The sequence below is a fragment of the Tasmannia lanceolata genome, unplaced genomic scaffold (genome assembly GCF_043159265.1).
Source record: "Tasmannia lanceolata isolate RefF3 unplaced genomic scaffold, GAP_Taslan_0.1 ptg000012l, whole genome shotgun sequence".
Lineage (NCBI taxonomy): Eukaryota > Viridiplantae > Streptophyta > Magnoliopsida > Canellales > Winteraceae > Tasmannia > Tasmannia lanceolata.
The window spans coordinates 35,860,877-35,882,594 of NW_027518689.1; the positions used below are offsets into that span (position 1 = coordinate 35,860,877).

At 47.9% G+C, this 21,718-nt stretch overlaps 1 protein-coding gene across 1 annotated transcript; it reads left to right on the forward strand.

Moving 5' to 3' along the window:
• The first annotated feature begins 74 nt into the window (after positions 1-74).
• LOC143888012 (uncharacterized) lies at positions 75-3,859 on the forward strand. The gene is made up of 2 exons (XM_077392286.1): positions 75-304; positions 381-3,859. Exon 2 carries the CDS (start codon positions 475-477, stop codon positions 3,601-3,603), a length of 3,129 nt encoding a protein of 1,042 aa, XP_077248401.1. The 5' UTR covers positions 75-304; positions 381-474; the 3' UTR covers positions 3,604-3,859.
• The last annotated feature ends 17,859 nt before the right edge of the window (positions 3,860-21,718 follow it).

The window sequence follows — 21,718 nt, forward strand, 5'->3', positions numbered from 1 at the left end:
TGCAAGGCATGGGCATTGTATCCAACTAACAGCAAATATTAGAAGAAAATGTTACCCGTCAGGAGCAGTGATACACTTACAGAGCAGCCACGTAATTCAACTGATTCAGAGCAGGGGTATAACAGAGCAGCACGAGCCAAAAGCAAGCCGCATTGGATGAAGGATTATGTGGAGAATTAGATTGTCAATAATGAGAGTTAGGATAGAGTTAATTACTTCCTTAATGAAGTGTGTAACTAATCGGATAGATGTAACAAACTGATGATGACGTTCTCTTATAAAGAGACCACTCTATCAGAAAAGGGTAACAAGAAAATATTCTCTCATATCTCTGCTCTTTTCTTTTCCCGCCTCTGATTTTCTTCTTCTTCTTCCTCTAGACTCCTCTGTTTTGGACAGAAAACCAGATTGGATTTCACCAAAACCAACTGGACTCTATCATTGGCGCTTTCATTGAGCCTCCTATCAGCAGCAATGGAAGAAAATCACCATGCACAAGCTAAGATCGATGAGCACTTCACGCTCTGCCAACAGCAAATCAACGAAATACGTCTCACTCAATCACAACAACACGAAGAACTCGTCGCCCTGATCAAGCAATTGCAGACCCGTCTCCAAAACCCCTACCTACATCGAACTACAGGTGAAGCCATTGATGAGGTCCCTGATTGCATCATGGAGGATGATAATGATGAAATTTTCGAGGACACTTCAACTGAAAATTTGGGGGATAAACCAGCGGAAATCAGCTTCCCCACACTCGTCGGTCAACAAAATCCAAGTACTATACATCTCACAAGGGTAAGCCCTAACCATTCCCTCCATGTTTTGATCGATGATGGTTCAACTCACAATTTTGTGAAGGACCAAGTAGCAAAAATAATTAAATGGCCAATAGTACCACCCACTCCATTCAGAGTTTTAATTGGAAACGGGGAATCATTACTTTGTCCTAAAAAATGCCTTGATGTCAAACTCAATCTCCAAACACCTGAATTCCAATTTGATTTAGTCCTCCTACCTTCTAAAGGGGCTGCTGTTATTTTGGGCATTCAATGGTTAGAGGAACTAGGAGCTGTTCTGGAATGTTCATCCGCTCACAAACTGTTTGCCACATTGTCTAAATATCAATTTTGCCAAAATATGCTTGACTATTTGGGAAAATTGTTATCTGGCCTTGGCTTACAATCTGATCCTGATACGGTTCAAGCCATGCAACATTGGACATGGCCCTCCTCTTTGAAACACTTGTGCGGATTCCTCGGCCTGACAGGATACTACCGTCAATTTATTCGTCATTATGCTACTGTAGCCTCCCCTCTCACAGACCTCTTACAAAAAGACGCTTTTCCTTGGAGTTCTGAAGCTCAAAAGGCATTTGCTCATTCAAAGAAATGCCTAAGAACAATGTTCGAGGCACTCTACGGAAGAAAACCTCCTACAATACCATCGTACAATTCAGGCTCTTCTTCCATTGAAGCAGTGGAGGACGACCTTCCACAACGTGATCAGATTTTAATCCGCCTCAAGTATACTTTACATCAATCTCAAGCGAGAATGAGCTGTCTAGGGGATCTCAAACGTGAACTAATGGTTTTACAACCAAGTTCCCTGATCCAAGCTATGTCCTTAGCAAGGATATATGAACAAAAGTATGACGACATGAAGAAATCATGGAAACCACCGTGGACTAAACCAGTGGGTAGTGGTTCGGATGCTTTTTCCTGGAACCCAGAGGCCCAATCTGCTTTCGATTCTCTGAAATCGTTGTTGACCCAGGTCCCTGTATTGGCCTCACCAGATTTTTCCAAGGAATTTGTTTTAGAGACAGATGCTTCAAGTATCGCCATCGGAGCCGTGTTGATGCAGGACAAACATCCTATTGCTTACTTTAGCAAAAAGATGTCACCTACCATGTCCCTTGCCTCTGCCTATGTCAAAGAATTATTTGCCATCACTGAAGCAGTTAAAAAATGGCGTCAATATCTATTGGGCCAAAAATTCACCATTTATACCGACCATCACAGTTTAAAAAATCTGATGGCTCAGGTAATTCAGACTCCTGAACAACAACAATACCTTTGTAAGTTACTGGGTTACAATTATGCAATCGTGTACAAATCGGGAAAGGACAATATCGCGGCAGATGCTCTCTCCAGAATCGAGGAAAGTTTACCAGATTCAAAGCCACATTCAAGTTTGTCCCAATTAATGGCATTGTCCAGCCCAATTTTTGACATCACAAGCCAACTTCAGTTGGAAAACAATATTGATTCTGAACTGCGAGCAAAACGAGCTGAAATTGAACAAGGAAAAGCTTCTTCGGCATTTTCACTTCGAAACGGTTTCATCCTTCATAATCATAGATTGTTCATCGGCTCAAACTCACCACTGCCAGTTCCACAACAAATTTGGGAAGACATTGCGATGGACTTCATCAATGGCTTACCCCCTTCAAATGGATTCACTGTCATCTTGGTGGTCATTGATCGGCTTTCAAAATATGCCCATTTTGGAGCACTTCCTTCCTCTTATACTGCTGTTAAAGTGGCAAGGCTCTTCACTGACATCGCTGTCAAGCTCCATGGCATACCAAAAACAATTGTATCAGGCAGGGACCCAATCTTCACTAGCAAGTTTTGGTCAGAGATATGGAAATTAAGCGGCACCACTCTTACCATGTCATCTGCATATCAACCACAAACGGATGGTCAATCTGTGGTGTTAAATCGCTGCCATGAGCAGTATCTGCATGCATTCTCTCAAGACAATCCTAAACATTGGCAGGCGTCCTTGCTATGGGCCGAATATTCATATAACACTTCATTTCACAGTGCCATTAAAATGACACCATATGAAGCAGTTTATGGCCGACAGCCTCCGACAATTCCTTCATATATGCAAGGATCCTCTCGAGTAGAAGCCGCTGATGAAGAACTGACACAAAGAGATACTATTCTGACTCGGCTCAAAACTAATCTTATTCGCGCTCACTCACGAATGAAGTCTTTGGCCGATCAAAAATGCACTGATAAACAATTGGAGGTTGGTAGTTGGGTCCTCTTAAAGCTTCAATCATATAGACAACTTTCTGTTGCTACAAGATCTTCCCAGAAATTGAGTAAACGGTTTTACGGACCATACGAAATTGAGTCCAAGGTGAGTAATGTTGCATACAAATTGAAACTTCCAGGTGGTAATCGCATTCACCCTGTTTTTCAAATTTCCCTGCTCAAGCAGTATTATGGTCCTACTCCAAATGTTGTTTGTGACTTACCATCCCCAGGTGTCGCCAATCAGCCCCTCATTTCACCTTTGGGAATTCTCAGCACACGAACTATCTTACGAGATAATAAGGCTGTTCAACAGGTGCCAGTTCAGTGGACAGGGTTACTACCCGAGGATACTTCGTGGGAAGATATTAAGTCACTCCAAACTGATTTTCCCCATTTACACCTTGAGGACAAGGTTGATTTTCAAGGGGTAGGCAATGATACACTTACAGAGCAGCCACGTAATTCAACTGATTCAGAGCAGGGGTATAACAGAGCAGCACGAGCCAAAAGCAAGCCGCATTGGATGAAGGATTATGTGGAGAATTAGATTGTCAATAATGAGAGTTAGGATAGAGTTAATTACTTCCTTAATGAAGTGTGTAACTAATCGGATAGATGTAACAAACTGATGATGACGTTCTCTTATAAAGAGACCACTCTATCAGAAAAGGGTAACAAGAAAATATTCTCTCATATCTCTGCTCTTTTCTTTTCCCGCCTCTGATTTTCTTCTTCTTCTTCCTCTAGACTCCTCTGTTTTGGACAGAAAACCAGATTGGATTTCACCAAAACCAACTGGACTCTATCAAGCAGTTACCAAATGTCTTCTCATCTTCTTGCTGAGAGGGGAAGATGAACCGGAGTATTGTTGAACCCAACCTTATAATTAGAAATTCCAGAAAATGAATGGCTGCTAACCAGAAATGTGAAAAAAAAATCCAGAAAAAACTCAGAAAACATTTTCTTTAAAAAAAAAAATTTCCATAATTTTCTTTTCCCTAGATCCAAGCTTGCACTAAGTTATGGGGATTGAGAGAAAGGGTGGAACTTTGGATACAACGTTTTATTTAACATAAAATTCAATGAAAATGCCATCCATCCCCTTATGATTTCATGCTGTAATGAAAGAAAACTCACACAGATTATCTTCTCTCAACCTAAAAACTTCTTCTCTCTTCACTAGCAACATATCTCTCCCCCTCACAAGAGAAAACAAATAAAAAAGTAGTAAAAATATACACGAATTAAAAAAAATTAAAAAGTAACTAATCTCTTCATACTTTTCTAATGGGAAATGATTTTTCCACCTCTTACATTAGTTATTCCACCCTATTATGTTACCTGCCAATAGTGAATGGTAGTGTGTTTGAATTTTTTGGTCAACAATCACAAGGTCAAGAAAACTATAAGAAATCGGAGGAGTCAAGGCAATTTTCGATGATATTTCTCATCAAAGGGCTTGGATTCACTCAAACAAGTGACAAACAAGAAGGGAAAGGTGATGCAGGTGCATCTCGCCATGTCACGAGATCAATGGCCCACATTGGCTTTCTTTATTTCCTTTATTTGAATTTGAATTTTTTAAAGAGATATCGTAGGAGACATATTTTTAGAATAGGATTTGATATTTTTTTAAGGAAAAGAAGGATATGCCTACTGCTTGGTTCGCTGGGATTTTAGTGGAAGTAGTAGTCAACAAAGAGGTGACAAGGATGGGAGATGTGTAGGGTAGTCTAGAGAAGAATAGGGGAAAGTGGTAGTGTGTTTGGTTGGGCCTCAAACCATGTGGAAAATGTAGGGGTGTCATTACCAAAATAAATAGTAGAAGAGAGAAAGGGAAGAGAGAAAGAGAAAAAAAAATATAATGATTACATCAGACAAGACATATTCTACTCTTCTCCCTTCTAAAATCCACCAAAATGGAGTTTTTCCATTGGAAGATTAGTAGAGGGGACAAGTTCACGGCACCACCTAGGAAAAAAAGCTAATAATGATGTCCCCTCATTGTCTTGGAGTCAAATGGAATATGAGCTCAAATTTTGCAACCAAACAACATCTCGCATTTCATATTCCGGAAAATGCCGAGCCATCTTCCATGTTTTTTGCAACCAAATAGAGCCAATTTAGGAAGATTAAGTTAGAGTTTTATTAGGAGTCTTTTTCTTTATTTGGGCCAATAAAAAAAGCCCTGTTTATGAGAGTTTTATTAGTTCTAGAAAATGTAGAGAAATTATAGGAGTTGTTTTGGGTTGGACGTCCAAAGGGATGGAAATTTGAGTTTTAGTAGGATTAGGAAAATGTACATGTATATAGAGGATACCTCCCCCCCGGTGATTTTTGCCCTTTTTAGAGGAAATAGAGGATACCTCTAAGGGCTCATCCATCGCGTTTGGCCATGTCAGGAGATCAGCCAATGCGGAAGCAGACTCCCTTGCCAAGAAAGGAGTCTTTCGGGCCGCGTTCGAGTGCTTTGACTATCTCCCTCCTTGAGTTATTGTAATGCTATGCTTGTATTATCTTAGTTCCTCCAGGACCATCTCGGTTCTGCTTCTTTATATATATATATATATATATATATATATTCTGCTGCCCTTTTCAAAAAAAGGAAAAGGTACATGTAAACTCTATAAATGCTCCCCATTTAAATTTATTTACAGCTTTTATGAATAAAATTTCAGTTGCCTTTTCTCGCCTCGGATTTGTTGCCGATTCTACCAAGTCATCTGCTACTTGCTCGCCGTTGCCGCCCAAATTCAGCCACCTGCTGCTGATTGTTTCACATACAAGGTGAATTCGCCTCTAAATTCCTTTCCCATATTTCTATCTTGTTCATTGAATAAATTTGCCGATTCTAGCAAGTCATCTGCTACTTGCTCGCCGTTGCCGCCCAAATTCAGCCACCTGCTGCTGATTGTTTCACATACAAGGTGAATTCGCCTCTAAATTCCTTTCCCTTATTTCTATCTTGTTCATTGAATAAATTTGCCGATTCTAGAAAGGCATCTGTTACTTGCTCGCAGTTGCCGCCCAAATTCAGCCACCTACTGCTGATTGTTTCACATACAAGGTGAATTCGCCTCTAAATTCCTTTCCCATATTTCTATCTTGTTCATTGAATAAATTTTAGTTGCTACGCGTGTTGTCTCGGGGTCCCCTCTCGTTTTATCCTCCTTGTTGACTACAAGGTTAATCGGATTTCGAAGTCTGTGTTTGATTTCAAGCCGAACAGCCCCTTCTTCTCCTTATATTTCAATCCATCCAAACCAGCCCACATCTCTTTTATTCTTTAGTCGTTACCCTCCCTATTTTGTAGCAAATTTCAACCACCCTCTCATCACCATCTTTCATAGCCTATTCTAATAAACATACTGTTAGGCCTAAAATCGGTAACAGGTTATGGTAGGGCTGGATGGTCCGAGCTAACGAGCCACGACTGAGGGGCTGGTTGAGTCCTGCGCTGCACAAGAGTACAGACAAGAAAGAAAAGGGTCAGAGGACCAACCCGGAGTGATACTCCGGACGGGCGCTTCGACACTCAAGTCAGTATGAGCAGGAGTGCAGAGCAATGTCAGAGCAAAAAGCTTAGAGTTTTGGTTCTCAGATTTTCCAGGACCCTCACCTTAGCACAAGTGAAGGCTATTTATAGTGATTCTGAGCCACCTGTCTAGGACAGGTGGTAGTTCTGAGCCAGGTGGTGGCCTCTGTATGGACCAGGTTTCATACCTAAGGAGGGCAGGTGGAGGTCCCTGATTGGTCCAGGTGCCACACCTAGTGGAGACAGGTGTTGGCCTTCCAACGGTCCTTGTGAGGGCCACGTGCCAGCAGCTAATTGGATGCTGAGTCCGGATTCCCTCAGTGCTGAGTCCGGATTCCCTCAGTGCTGAGTCCGGACCCTATCAGTTGCCCCCTGGTTCTTCAAGCCATGAAAGTGGCTAGAAGAAGCAAAGAGAAGGTAAAGACAGCGTCGGGCCGGCCTTAAGACCTCCAGGCAGCTTAGGCCGGGCTCAGACTCAGCTAGGAGAAGGCCGGGCTCAGACTCAGCTAGGAGAAATAGTGGCCGGACAGGAGACTCCGGGCGCCCTGGCCTGGCCTTGTTGTTTGGCCTGAAGGAGTACGGCCGGGCAAAAGGCATTCGGCTATCCAGCACGGCTAAATTTTTGACCAGAGGTCTGGGCGGCCAGGCTTCCTGGACGTCCTTGGTTCAGGAGGTTATGTGGTCCTGTTCGGCTAAGGCTGTGAACGGCCAGCCGGGCAGGTCTTTGCTGGTAAAGCGTTTTGTCGCCTAGCGCTTTTGTCGTCTAGCGAACGCGTCATATCCTGTCCGGACAGCCGGACAGGTCTTTTGTCGCCTAGCGCTTTTGTCGTCTAGCGAACACGCCATATCCTGTCCGGACAGCCGGACAGGTCTTTTGTCGTCTGAATTATCCTGTCCGGACAGCCGGACAGGTCTTTTGTCGCCTAGCGCTTTGTCGTCTAGCGAACGCGCCATATCCTGTCCGGACAGCCGGACAGGTCTTTTGTCGTCTAGCGCGTTTGTCGTCTAGCGAACGCGCCATATCCTGTCCGGACAGCCGGACATGTCTTTTGTCGTCTGAATTATCCTGTCCGGACAGCCGGACAGGTCTTTTGTCGCCTAGCGCGTTTGTCGTCTAGCGAACGCGCCATATCCTGTCCGGACAGCCGGACAGGTCTTTTGTCGTCTGAATTATCCTGTCCGGACAGCCGGACAGGTCTTTTGTCGCCTAGCGCTTTTGTCGTCTAGCGAACGCGCCATATCCTGTCCGGACAGCCGGACAGGTCTTTGTCGTCTAGCGCGTTTGTCGTCTAGCGAACGCGCCATATCCTGTCCGGACAGCCGGACAGGTCTTTTGTCGTCTAGCGCTTTTGTCGTCTAGCGAACGCGCCATATCCTGTCCGGACAGCCGGACAGGTCTTTGTCGTCTGAATTATCCTGTCCGGACAGCCGGACAGGTCTTTTGTCGCCTGAATGCACCATACCCTGTCCGGACAGCCGGACAGGTCTTTTGTCCTCTAGCGCTTTGGGACATGTGCCTTGTATTTAATGCAGGCGGCGCATTTAATGCGGACGGCGCATTTAATGCGAACGGCGCATTTAATGCGGAAGGCGACGTGGCGCACTCCGGCTGGCGGAAAGGGGCGGGATTTTTCCCGCTCTTCCCAGCCTCTCTATAAATACTGAAGTTTACTCTTCATTTCTTACTTTTCATCTTTTACTCTCCTCCTCTTCTGTTCGGCTACTCAAGTTTTCTGCCCGCTTTGGATCAGTGAGCCCGGAGGTCCTCGTCCAACACTTCAGTTCGGTAATCTTTTTTAGCTTTTAGCTTTTCTTTTCTTCCTTTTTTATGTCTAGCACTAGTTCGGAGACGGACTCCAGTTCAAAGGAGTCCGGTTCGACCAGTACCACCACGGGGTCCGGGGCGTCGGAGAGGGCGGTTCCGGCCTCACCTATAGTGGAGGCCGGTGTTGAGGGCGAAGAGCTAGTGATCATAATAGACGAGAAGAGCGGTGAGGAAATGAGTGTGGACTTAGACACAATCCCGGCCTATGGGGACGGACCGGACCGGGTAGAAACCAGCGACGATGATGAGGACGTCGAAGCGGCAGTTCCTCAATCGTCGCGTATGCCAGTCGAGGTGATAGCGGAGGCACAGATGGAAGCCAACCCACAGTATAACATCGGGGCCCTATACGAGGTGAACCATCTGTGGCCGAACAGGCTTCAGATCGTCAGGGACAAATACTGTATTCCTAGCCGGTACATTCTGAGGGCGGCTGTCGAAGGGGATCGGGCCAGCAACGATAGCGCAGACCTCTGCGTATATGAAGAGGCCTTACGGGCCGGGCTTAGGCTCCCCTTCCACCCCTTTTTTGCGGACGTACTGAATTATTACGGGCTGGCAGTTACACAGGTCGTCCCAAACTCTTGGAGAACGCTGATCGCCTTCTTGTACCTTCTTGAAGTCCGGCTCCGTAGGAACCCCACCGTGCCCGTCTTCAGGATGTGTGCGCACCTGAAGAGGCATAAGGACGGCGGCTGGATCTACATTAGCCAGAGGCCTGAAATGAAAATGATCACTGGGATACCTTCTTCCATTCACACATGGAAGAACAGGTTCTTCTATGTAAAGGACACCGTGCCGGGCTCGCACTGGCCGTTCTCATTACAATGGAGAACGCCGGACACTCGTCGCCTTAGTAAGAAACCAGCCCTCGAGGACTATGACCATATGACCTTCGCTCTGATCAAAGAAGAGCTCAAGCGAGGTCCAATACACTGCTCAGAGTTCGAAGAAGAGGCCGAGCTGGTCGCACTCGGGGTCAGTCGTGCGACGCCGGCACGTACGTAGATCTTTTAGGGTAACATTTTGTTTTTCTGAAGTGTTCTTCAATTTTCATATTTCTGACTGCGCTCCGTTCTCTTTTGCAGAAATGGTGAAGCAGATGTCCCTTTTGGACAGAATCAAGCAGACCTCGGGCGCGTCCCCAGCGCAGGAGCAGCCCCAAACAAAGGGCAAGAAGAGGAAGGTGCCGGAGTCGACTCCGCCGATGGTCGCACTGGCTAAGCCTCTGAAAAGCAGCCGGGCGACGCATAAGCTTGCCCTATCGAGCCGGGCAGATACCACGGGTCAGAGCTCCAAGTCCGGAGCGGCGACAGGGCCAAAACACGGCGGGGCAGTACTGGGTATTCCGGCCGCCGCATCAGTTGGAGGCGACAACGTCTTCCGCCCGAACTGGGCCGTGCAGAAAACGGACACCGGTCTGGGGGATACCCGGGTGGCCACAGAGTTGATGTACAAGGGCGTCCTCCCACGCGACCGGTTAGAAGTCGAAAAAGAGGTGCCGGAGACCTGCGAAGCGGCAATCAACTCCACCCTCTATCAACTCCAGGTCTACTCAAGGGATATGGCTAAGAAGCGATATCTCTTCTCTGAGACGATCACAAGGATCGAGTCTGAAAAGGCCCAGCTCCAGAAGGAGAACGGCGAGCTCAATGAAGCCGTCCAGATCAAAGAGGCCGAACTCAACAGCTTACAGGACGAACTGCAGAGGGTCAAAAACCAGGCCGTGCAGGATCTCCTAAACTCGGCAGAGAGGGCCGGAAGGAAGGAGAAGGCGGCCGTGGAGAAGGCCGTGAAGGAAACCGAGGAGAGGAAGGAGGCCCAGCACTTCGACTTAGGCCTCCAGGCTTACAGGGCGGGTTTCCTTCTCTGCTCCGAGCAGGTGAAGAGACTTCACCCCGGCATCTCCTTGGACGGGCTAACCGTCCCGTATGCACCTCCGGAGGAGGAGGAAGATGGGGAGGAAGACGAACCGGACTCCTCCCGGCCTATTGAGGTAGATGCGGAGGTGACTGTGGCCGCCGTCTCCTCTGCGGAGGGCGGCGAACTTGCAGCCCTCACTCCCACAGAGATCGTCACCGAGGTGGTGGCAGACGAGGAGGACTGAGCAGCAGCCTTCTTTCTTTTTGGTGATATGTTTTTTTTTGCACAGTTTGTAATGCCCATTCTTTGTAAGCCAGCTCGGCGAAGAGAGCAATTTTGTAATACGAATACTGAATACAAATACATTTTTGTTCAACTGTCTGTACAGCATTCTTATTTTTTGTACGCATTACTCAAACACTTAGGAAATATTTGAAGGTGGTTTCCACTGCGGGCGTCCTGGCTGGAACTGATCTCCAAGCCACTAGGATGAGCCGGAGTGCACCACTACTGCTCGTCCTAAGTCTGCGAGAACCGAGCTGGAAGCTTGGTACTCAAACACTTAGGAAATGTTTGAAGGTGGTTTCCACTGCGGGCGTCCTGGCTGGAACTGATCTCTAAGCCACTAGGATGAGCCGGAGTGCACCACTACTGCTCGTCCTAAGTCTGCGAGAACCGAGCTGGAAGCTTGGTACTCAAACACTTAGGAAATGTTTGAAGGTGGTTTCCACTGCGGGCGTCCTGGCTGGAACTGATCTCCAAGCCACTAGGATGAGCCGGAGTGCACCACTACTGCTCGTCCTAAGTCTGCGAGAACCGAGCTGGAAGCTTGGTACTCAAACACTTAGGAAATGTTTGAACCGTTTCCACTGCGGGCGTCCTGGCTGGAACTGATCTCCAAGCCACTAGGATGAGCCGGAGTGCACCACTACTGCTCGTCCTAAGTCTGCGAGAACCGAGCTGGAAGCTTGGTACTCAAACACTTAGGAAATGTTTGAAGGTGGTTTCCACTGCGGGCGTCCTGGCTGGAACTGATCTCCAAGCCACTAGGATGAGCCGGAGTGCACCACTACTGCTCGTCCTAAGTCTGCGAGAACCGAGCTGGAAGCTTGGTACTCAAACACTTAGGAAATGTTTGAAGGTGGTTTCCACTGCGGGCGTCCTGGCTGGAACTGATCTCCAAGCCACTAGGATGAGCCGGAGTGCACCACTACTGTTATATGCTGATGTCTATATAAGTTACTCAAAGAGGGACACTTGTTCGGGAAACTTATTTTATTCATTCCAGAACTTGGATGATTACAGCAGTTCTTTACAAGCCTATGAAGGCAAACAAAATTACTGATAGTAGATCCGAAGATTTCTAGAATTCCAGGCGTGTGGTAGCATCTGTTCGTCGAGGGACTCTAACCGATAGCTTCCTGGGCGGATGACTTCTTTGATTCGGTATGGTCCTTCCCAAGTCGGAGAGAGCTTGCCCACGCTCCTTGGCTGGGAAACGGAGGCTTTCCTCAGGACTAGGTGGCCGGCACGGAATTCTCTTGGTCGGATCTTGACGTCGTGATATCTGGATACTTTCTGCTTATAGGCCGCCGACCTGATCTGAGATTCCTCACGGACTTCTTCAAGCAAGTCAAGGTTGACACGGAGTCCGTCCCCGTTGAGCTGCTCACTGAAATGGACGATCCTTGGGGAGGGGGCGCCGATGTCAACCGGGATCACTGCTTCTGTTCCGAAGGAGAGATTGAAGGGCGACTCGCCTGTGGCCGTACGCGGAGTAGTCCGATACGCCCAGAGCACATGATACAGTTCGTCTGCCCAACGCCCGGCCTTACCATCCAGTCTCTTCTTTATCCCCTGCAAGAGGGTCCTGTTCGTCACCTCTGTTTGCCCATTCGTCTGAGGATGTGCCACAGATGTGAATCTCTGCTCTATGTGCAGGTCAGAACAAAACTTTCGGAAGTTCCTCGAGTCGAACTGCTTGCCATTGTCCGTTATGAGGACCCGGGGGATTCCGAACCTGCACACCACTGATTTCCAGAAGAAGTTCTGTACATTCTGCTCTGTGATCTTGGCCAGAGGCTCTGCTTCTACCCATTTGGTGAAATAATCAATAGCGACAACGACGAACTCACGGCCTCCCGAGGCCGGCGGAAAGGGGCCCAGAATATCCATTCCCCATACTGCGAAGGGAAGAGGACTGATGATCGGGGCCATCGGAACGGGTGGCTGGTGGACAGTCGGAGAGAACTTCTGGCACTTCTCACACTTTTTCACAAGGCTCAGCGCGTCCTTCCTCAATGTAGGCCAGTACAGACCTCTCAGGAGGATTTTAATGGCGAGGGCCTTGCCCCCGAGGTGCTCTCCGCAGATTCCTTCATGGGTTTCCTGCAGGGCTAACAAGGCATCACTGGGGCGAAGACACTTCAGATACGGGAGGGTATACGACCTCTTGTATAGAATCTCGCCATCCAGTGAAAACCTCGCTGCCCTCTGCGTGACCTTACGGGCCTCCTTTCTCTCTCCCGGGAGCTCTCCGCTGCGCAGATACCTGATTATCTCATCCATCCAGCACGGCTCATCGTCAATCTGCATCACCACGACGGACTGGGCATCGATACTGGACCTCTTCAGAAACTCCATGCGAATTTCTCTGAGGGCGGTGTAACCTGAGGCTGCAAGCTTTGATAGCACATCTGCCTTTACATTCTCTGCTCGGGGGATTCTGACGACCTCAAAGCTCTTGAAATGAACGGCCAGACTGCGAACCCTTCCCAAGTACTTGATCATTCGCTCTTCACGGGCTTCATATACTCCCTGGATCTGACAGACGACCAGCTGTGAATCGCAGTACGCCCTCAACCTCTGAGCACGGGTCTGCACAGCGAGATTCATCCCGGCTATGAGCGCTTCATATTCTGCTTCATTGTTGGACGCACGGAAACCAAACCTCAGGGCGTAGTTCAGGACGAAGTCCTCTGGTCCAGTGAGAACTAGTCCTGCACCACACCCTGTCTTGTTCGATGACCCGTCCACATAAACTTCCCAGAGCGGCTCTTCATCAAAAACTGGGTGCGCGATGAAGGACTCAGTCCCGGGGGGCGGTGATGCTCTGGAAACGACTCGAGGCTCCGGTACAGCCAGCTCTGCTTCTGGAGATGGAACTGCTACCAGCCCGGGGTCTGGGTCCGGAACTGTGCACTCGGCTATGAAGTCAGCGAGAATCTGAGCTTTGATCGCCGGCCTGGGTAGATACTTGATATCAAACTCACTGAGCTCCACGGCCCACTTGACAAGTCGGCCCGAAATGTCTGGCCGGTGGAGGATCTGTCTGAGAGGCTGCCCTGTCAAGACCTTGATTGTGTGCGCCTGAAAGTACGGCCTTAGCTTCCGGGCCGCCATAATGAGGGCGCACACGAGCTTCTCTACTCGCTGATATCTGGTCTCTGCATCGTGGAGGACCTTGCTGACATAATAGATCGGCTTTTGCTGGTTAGACTCTTCTTTGATCAGTACTGCTGCAACTGCCAAGGGTCCCGCTGAGAGGTACAGAATCAGCTCTTCTCCTGGCTCCGGCGTGGACAACAAGGGGGGGAGGATAAGTACTGCTTCAACTCCTCGAACGCTGCTTGACATTCCGGAGTCCAGGGCGCGGTTTTTATACCTTTGATCGCATTGAAGAACGGGAGGCATCTCTCGGCAGATTTTGAAATAAACCGCCCCAGAGCTGCCACCAGCCCGATCAGCCGCTGTACTTCTCTGATAGTGTTGGGAGGAGTCAGCTCCATTACTGCCTTGATCTTCTCCGGATTCGCCTCTATTCCTCTCTGGCTTACCATGAAGCCCAGGAATTTGCCTGCTCCGACGCCAAACGTACACTTGGTCGGATTAAGCTTCATGTTGTGTTCCCTCAAGACTTGGAAGGCCTCTTCGAGGTCGGAGACGTGGTTGGAAGCACTTCTGCTCTTTACTAGCATATCATCAACGTAGACCTCCATGTTCCGACCGATCTGATTTCTGAACAGCTTGTTGACGAGACGCTGGCAAGTGGCTCCGGCATTCTTCAGTCCGAAAGGCATCACCCGATAGCAATAAGTCCCCTGGTCGGTAATGAATGATGTCTTCGGGATGTCTGACTCGTACATTCTGATTTGATTGTAGCCTGAGAAAGCATCCATGAAACTGAGCAGCTCGTGACCTGCTGTAGCGTCAATGAGCTGGTCTATTTTTGGGAGTGGGTAACTGTCCTTTGGGCAGGCCTTGTTCAGGTCTGTGAAGTCTATACAGGTCCTCCACTTCCCGTTGGACTTTTTCACCATCACCACATTCGCGAGCCAGTCCGGATACTGGATCTCACGGATGAGATCGGCCTTTAAAAGCCTCTCCACCTCTTCTCTGATGGCTCTCCGCCATTTCTGGTGCAAAGTGTCTCCGCTTCTGCTTTACGGGCTTGCAGGTCTGATCGACACCGAGCTCGTGGGTGCTAATCGACGGGTCAATGCCGGGCATGTCTGAAGGAGTCCAGGCAAAGACATCTGCATTGGCTCTGAGGAACTGAGCGAGATCCTGCTGCGCGGCCTCTGGCAGGGCAGAGCCGATCTGGACAGCCCTCTGTTCGTCATCGATGTTCAATTGAATAGAGATGAGGTCCTCTGCGGGCTCATTGACTGTGACCTGCGCTTCGTCTCTCAGATCGTATAGCTCGATTGGAAGAGACTCAGACGCATTCTTCCCTCTCAGCGCTGCCGCATAGCATAGTCTTGATTGGGGCTGATCCCCTCTGACTTCACCTACGCCTCCTGGCGTAATGAACTTCATCTTCTGATGATAAGCGGAGGGAATAGCTCGGAGGAGGTTCTGGCCAGGGCGTCCTAGAATTGCATTATAGGCCGACTTGGCCTTAACCACCAGGAAGGTCACCATTGCGAAGGACTGGCGGGGCGGCTCCCCGATAAGAACTGGAAGCTCAATCTGCCCTTCGACCTTGACAACTTCTCCTGAGAACCCGAACAGATCCGAGTTGGCCGGTTTCAGACGGTCAGCTCCGATCATCATCTGTTCGAAGGCGTGATAGTAGAGGATGTCGGCGGAGCTCCCGTTGTCGACCAGGATCTTCTTCATTTCCCAGTTCGCCACTAGCATTGTGACGACCAGGGCATCATCGTGCGGGAGGATCAGACCGTCAAGATCTGCCTCCGAAAAGGATATCTCATTTTCTGGCTCGGCCCTCTTGCTGCAGGCATGGACGGCGTTGACCTGCCGGGCATAGGTTCTGCGGGCCGATGAAGAGGTCCCTCCCGCGGTCGGCCCTCCTGAAATGGTACCAATAACACCATGAGGTTGAAGTTGAGGTTGAGGTACCTGAGGAGGGAGAACGGCCGGGGCAGGAGCCTGGATGCGGTCGCCCAGGGGTTGGGCGTCTCGAGGGCTTCGGTCTCTGGGCCTCGGGTTGTCCTGGCGCTCCCTTCTGTTGTCATTATTTTTTAAGTACCTCCCAAGGTACCCTCTGCTTATCAGCTGCTCGATCTCCTCCTTGAGATGAATGCAGGCGTTGGTGTCGTGGCCGTGGCTCTTATGGAACCGGCAATACCTGGACATATCTTGGGTGCCCGCCTCCGGCGTCTGCTTCTTCGGCCATCGGATGAAGTCTTCTTTCCGAATGGCTGCCAAAATTTGAGCCCTAGATGCGGTGAGCGGCGTGTAGCGCTCCCTCGTCGGGGGGCTCCTCTCCTTTCGAGGCCGGGGGGAGCTCCTTTCCTTCCGGGACGGGCTGCTCTCCTTCCTCTGGGGTCTGTCATCCCTACGCTGCTTGGCGGGGTTCTTCTCCTCTGGTCTTCTCTTGCTGACGGAATCCAGGGCAGCGAGAGTTTCCTCGACGGAGATGTACTCTTCCGCCCCGGTCATCAGATCTGCCAAGGACTGCGGATTGCGTCGAGCGACTGCTCTTCTGAAGTCGGTGGACCGGGCTCCGGCCAGAAGAGCATTCGTTGCCGCGGAGGGGTCCAGGTTGGGTACCTGCAGGGCCTCCCTGTTGAACCGGCCAACGAACGCTTTTAAGGCCTCGCCGTCTTCCTGCCTCAGAGCCATCAGTGAAGCCGTTGTCTTTCGAGGTCTTCTGCTGCTCATGAAATGCCGGGCCAGGTCGTCCCCGAAGTCGTCGAAATTGTCCACAGACTTGGGCTTCAGCCGTGAGTACCAGTCTCTCGCGGCTCCAGTTAATGTGGTGGGGAGTGCCCTGCAAAGGAACCCGTCCGACGCCCCGTGGAGAAGCATCGTGGTCCTGAAGGTCTACAGATGATCCACGGGATCGGTGGTCCCATCGTACTGCGGGATCTGCGGCATCTTGAAGCCCAAGGGGACTGCCGCACTGAGTACCCTGTCTGTGAAAGGGGGATTGCTACTGAAGATCCTTGAAGCAGGGCGGCCATGATCTCTAGCCAGTTCTTCGATTCTATTATCGATCTTCTGGATTCTCAGTAACATCGGATCATCCCTCTGCTCGGCCAGACGGGCAGGTCTACTCCTTACGGCTGATGGGCTCCTTGCGGATCCGGACTGGCTGAGGGGACTCCTTCGCCGGTGCCGCGATCCCTCTCCGTGCATAGGGTCTCTCTTGCTGCCACGTTTCTGCACGGAGGGAGATCGTGACCGGTGATGCTGACGAGGCTCAGGGCGCACGTTCCTGTCCCGGGAGCGGTGGTCTCTTCTTGTGGAGTGACGAGTTTGGTCCCGGGGTGGGGACGCGCGTTCTCTGCGGGAGCTTTCTCCCCTCTGAACGGGTCGAGAAACCTCGACTGGGTGTTGCTGGAGTGCGGGGGCCGCATTCCTGAACTGCGCAACTACAGCAGTCATTTCTTGAAAAAGGGCCCGCATCTCCCTTGGGGTCGGGGTAGGGTCTGAACGGTCCGAGTGGGGCGAAGTTCGCTCCACGGCCGCCCCGACCTCCACCTGTGAGGCCAGTCGCTCACTTCGTCCTTCGCGGGGGGCCGTAGCCCGGGTAGCCCGAGAAGTCGGAGGTGCTCGCTTGCCGGTCTGTCCTACCATTTTTATCTGGGTGAGATTTCGAACAGCTTTTTGTTGCGTGGTCCCACGGATGGCGCCAAATCTGTTAGGCCTAAAATCGGTAACAGGTTATGGTAGGGCTGGATGGTCCGAGCTAACGAGCCACGACTGAGGGGCTGGTTGAGTCCTGCGCTGCACAAGAGTACAGACAAGAAAGAAAAGGGTCAGAGGACCAACCCGGAGTGATACTCCGGACGGGCGCTTCGACACTCAAGTCAGTATGAGCAGGAGTGCAGAGCAATGTCAGAGCAAAAAGCTTAGAGTTTGGGTTCTCAGATTTTCCAGGACCCTCACCTTAGCACAAGTGAAGGCTATTTATAGTGATTCTGAGCCACCTGTCTAGGACAGGTGGTAGTTCTGAGCCAGGTGGTGGCCTCTGTATGGACCAGGTTTCATACCTAAGGAGGGCAGGTGGAGGTCCCTGATTGGTCCAGGTGCCACACCTAGTGGAGACAGGTGTTGGCCTTCCAACGGTCCTTGTGAGGGCCACGTGCCAGCAGCTAATTGGATGCTGAGTTCGGACCCCTCAGTGCTGAGTCCGGATTCCCTCAGTGCTGAGTCCGGACCCTATCACATACATAATCTCCAATTCTCCATAATTTCAGCCGTCCCTAGCTGCCATCCGAATACCCCCAAATCAGCATCAAACCATAAAAAACAGCCATTTTATATATAACCACAACAGCCCATCCACCCCTTTTTGCTGACCGATCACTCATCCCAATCTAGCCACATATTAGCCTTATTCTAACTCCTTTATCACCCTTTAATTTCCATATCTTCTTATCCTTGAAAACACTATAGCCCACATTCCTTAATCCTTAGCCTATCCTAGATTTATATAACCAAAAACTAACTCTTAAACTTTCGCCATCCGCCCCTGCGTTAAAAGGGTCCGCCTATCAAACTTAGGTAAAGTAGAAATACATGCCCACATATCATTTATTATTTGTGGACAATCACTTGCTGAGGTTCGACACTGGTAGAGGGGTAGATAGGCTGTGCCCCAAAATCTTCTCCACAGGATGATCCTAAAACGCTATGAAATATATGATGTAAAATGGATGGCTCGAAAAGTTAAAAAATGACTTTGGAATTATGGTACAAACCGTTTTCAAAGTGTTTTTTTTTTCCTATGGGGAATATTTCTAGGGCAAGACCTATCTAGGATGGAAAGCAGTTAATAAATGAATTGTGTAAATCATCAAAATAGAAGGGCATTGTTGTGCTTTTATGTAGGGCTGCAACTCGGGTCGGGCGGGTCGGGTTTTGGAGAACCCAACCCTATCTCGGGTCGGGTTGGGTCGGGTTTTTTTTCGGAAAACCCACGATTCCCAAACCCGGCCCTACCCATGATAAATCTCGGGTCGGTTGGGGTCGGGTTGATTTTTTCACGTTGACGCAATTTTTTAAGGAAAATTCTTGTTTGGCAAGGCAACTCAACTCATAGAAGCAGAAATTACACTCACATTACACTTGAATCAAACAATGATGTAATCACACTCACATTACACTTGAATCAAACAATGCTGTAATCAAACAATGTTGTAATTACAATCAAACAATGCTGAATCAAACACTTGAATCAACTCAACTCATAGAAGCAGAAATTACAATCACATACAGTAACAGTGGGTGCGTGGGTTTTCTTTTTTTTGAAAAGGGCAACAGAATGGGTTCGTGGGTTTTCACTTTTAACTTTTAACTAACAATAGAAAAAAATGTACATACTATAACTCATGTAACTAGGGTCGGGTCGGGTCGGGCCCCTTCAAACCCGGCTCGACCCAAGATTCATGCGGGCTTTTGAATGCTAAACCCGGCTCGACCCGAAACCCATGAAACCCGAACCCAACCCAGGGTATTTTCGGGTCGGGTCGATGCAGGTCGAGTAAAACCCGGCTCGAGTTGCAGCCCTACTTTTATGTTTCATATTTCTGTAGAAATACATGCCCATGTATCATTTATTATATGTGGACACATAATCACGTGTTGAGTTTCGACATTGATACAAGCGCTTGACACCGCAACCATTAAATGGGGAATATGCATGCATGCTTACACATATGCATACAAAATTAACAATGACTATTTATAATTTGCAACAAATAAAATTATGGAAGTGATATATCCGCCCCTTTTGATTACTTGGGAGTTGGGACACCCAGCAGCAGCATATCAATGACTGCAGAGGGGCTAATGTACTTCATGTCAGAAGGATTCAACGGGGCACTGCTGGTGGGTGTCCCAAGTAATAAAAGGGGCGGATATATCACTTCCCATAAAATTAACAATTACTAATCATAATTTACAACAAGATAAATGTGGTATTCATTTAGAAGCTAAGAGAATCTTAAAATTAAGCAAATCCAAGTCAAAATCAAAGATGAGATAATCATATGACTGTGTGCTCATCAATTGAAGCTATATAATTATGAATTTCTTTGTTTCTAGAGAACCTATAATTTCAAATTTCTCATCTTCTACTTCTTCTAACCTATAAATTTCGAGCATGACTTCTCTAGCTCTCTTGAGTCTTCAATATGCAGCGGGAAAGAGAGATCAAGAGGCATGCATTGAATATAACATTAGAAGAGTTTATACGGGTTTTAGGTTTCAGGGGTAGCATATTAATTAAAGAATAGTCAAAAGAAGAGTTCATAATCTAATTAAGAGGAGTTAAAGTAACATTTGATTAATAGTTTTGTCAGTAAATATTCAAAGATTGACCTTTTACAGAAGTATGGCACGTGCCCACATTAAGTCAACACTTTTATCAGTATGCTTATACGTGTTGAAAGGCGTATCTACACCTACACGTGTTGGCACGAATATCCCGTTAATATTTTTCAACACGTGCCAATAAATTCAAAGTGTCAAATAAATCATAATATGTCATGTTAAATATTCAAAATTAAGATTAACGCCATTTTTGGCAACCATGAAAAATTATTCCATGGAATTTTATGGGCCCAGTTCAATGCGGGAGGAGAAGGAGAGAGAGAGGGATCAAGAGACTTCAGTGGGAGAAAGTGGAGAGAGCATGACCAATTCCTAAAAAAGAGTGAAACAAAAATACACACTTAAAATTGGTTTTTTGTTTTCATGTTTTAAGGTGCTTTTCATGCTGCTCTCACTCCCACCTCTCATGTGAAGCTTTTGGAGAAGAAAGGAAAGGGATTCAACCCCACATACAAGGCCACAACGCCTGAAAATACTTTTAACTCTACCTGCAAATGGCATAAACCTTGAGTGGTTAGAATGCAATTTCCAATCCCATTTATGTCGTTCATATCACATGCATCCTCAAGCATTTTCCTAATCAAAGTTGTATAGCATTCGGCACTCAAAAGTCAATAAGAAAAGTTCGAAAACATCGGACACAAATTATTGAGGTCGGTTGGACGCCACACCGGCCAATTAAGCTGCTTTACCAGAAATTCAAGCGCTTGTGTATGGTTATGGTCAAAACACGGTAAATGTTTTTTTCATGTAAAGCAAGGGAATTGGAGAATTGATGTGTGGCTTTTCACGTGTCTACTCCTTTATCCTTCTGTAGCAGAATGGGGCCATGTTTTTATAAAAGGAAGTGATATTTCCACCCATTTTGTATGTTTTTTTTTTCTCGAAAATAACTGTTTCTGTTGAAAGACAAAGATAAGGAGGTGAAATGCTGCCATTTTGAGAGGAAAACGAGAAAGGTGGAAATTCTAGAAAAGTGAGTGGAAATACCATTGTCCTTCATATGATGCGCCACACAATTATAATAATCCCATGTTTGTTTTTTCTGATTCTTTTTTTCTCTGTATTCTTGGGTTTTCCCTTGCATGGCCACAGCATATGAGATTTTAAACGTTTTTTGCATGGCCAAATAAAAGGAAAATGACAAAGGAAAGTCTAATCTTCACCAGTTCACCTGGCTAAAGAGATGCAGTGAAAACGAAGTGTGGTGTGTGACTACGCGAGGAATTTGTGACCTAGATGTTTGACTACCGAGGCGTCATGCGGGGAGGGTGCAGTGTGTGATGTGTTGAGTGTCTGGGCTTGCCAATGAGTAAAATGAGTTTCTAAAATTCAATTTAAGGGGTAAACACTAAACAGTTTCATCTCTCCTCCTGATGATTGCAGGCGATTGAGAAGAAAAGGGAAATGCCACTTCCTGAGCTCTTAATGCCTTTCGAACAAAAGTTCATTTCAATGACACACCGTCAAAGTGATATCTTTAACGTCGACGCACACATAATGCAAACGACTCGACAAAAAGCCAATTAAATTCTTAAAAAATGCATAAACATATGTGAGTGCAATGGATAGAGAATTGAAATTAAAGAGAAATGCTCACCAGAGGTGATGAATCCGTTGATAGGTTTGTGGCTC

What these genes read in the sequence shown, in the direction of transcription:
- LOC143888012 (XM_077392286.1), top strand. Translation starts at nt 475, where the DNA reads ATGGAAGAAAATCACCATGCACAAGCTAAGATCGATGAGCACTTCACG.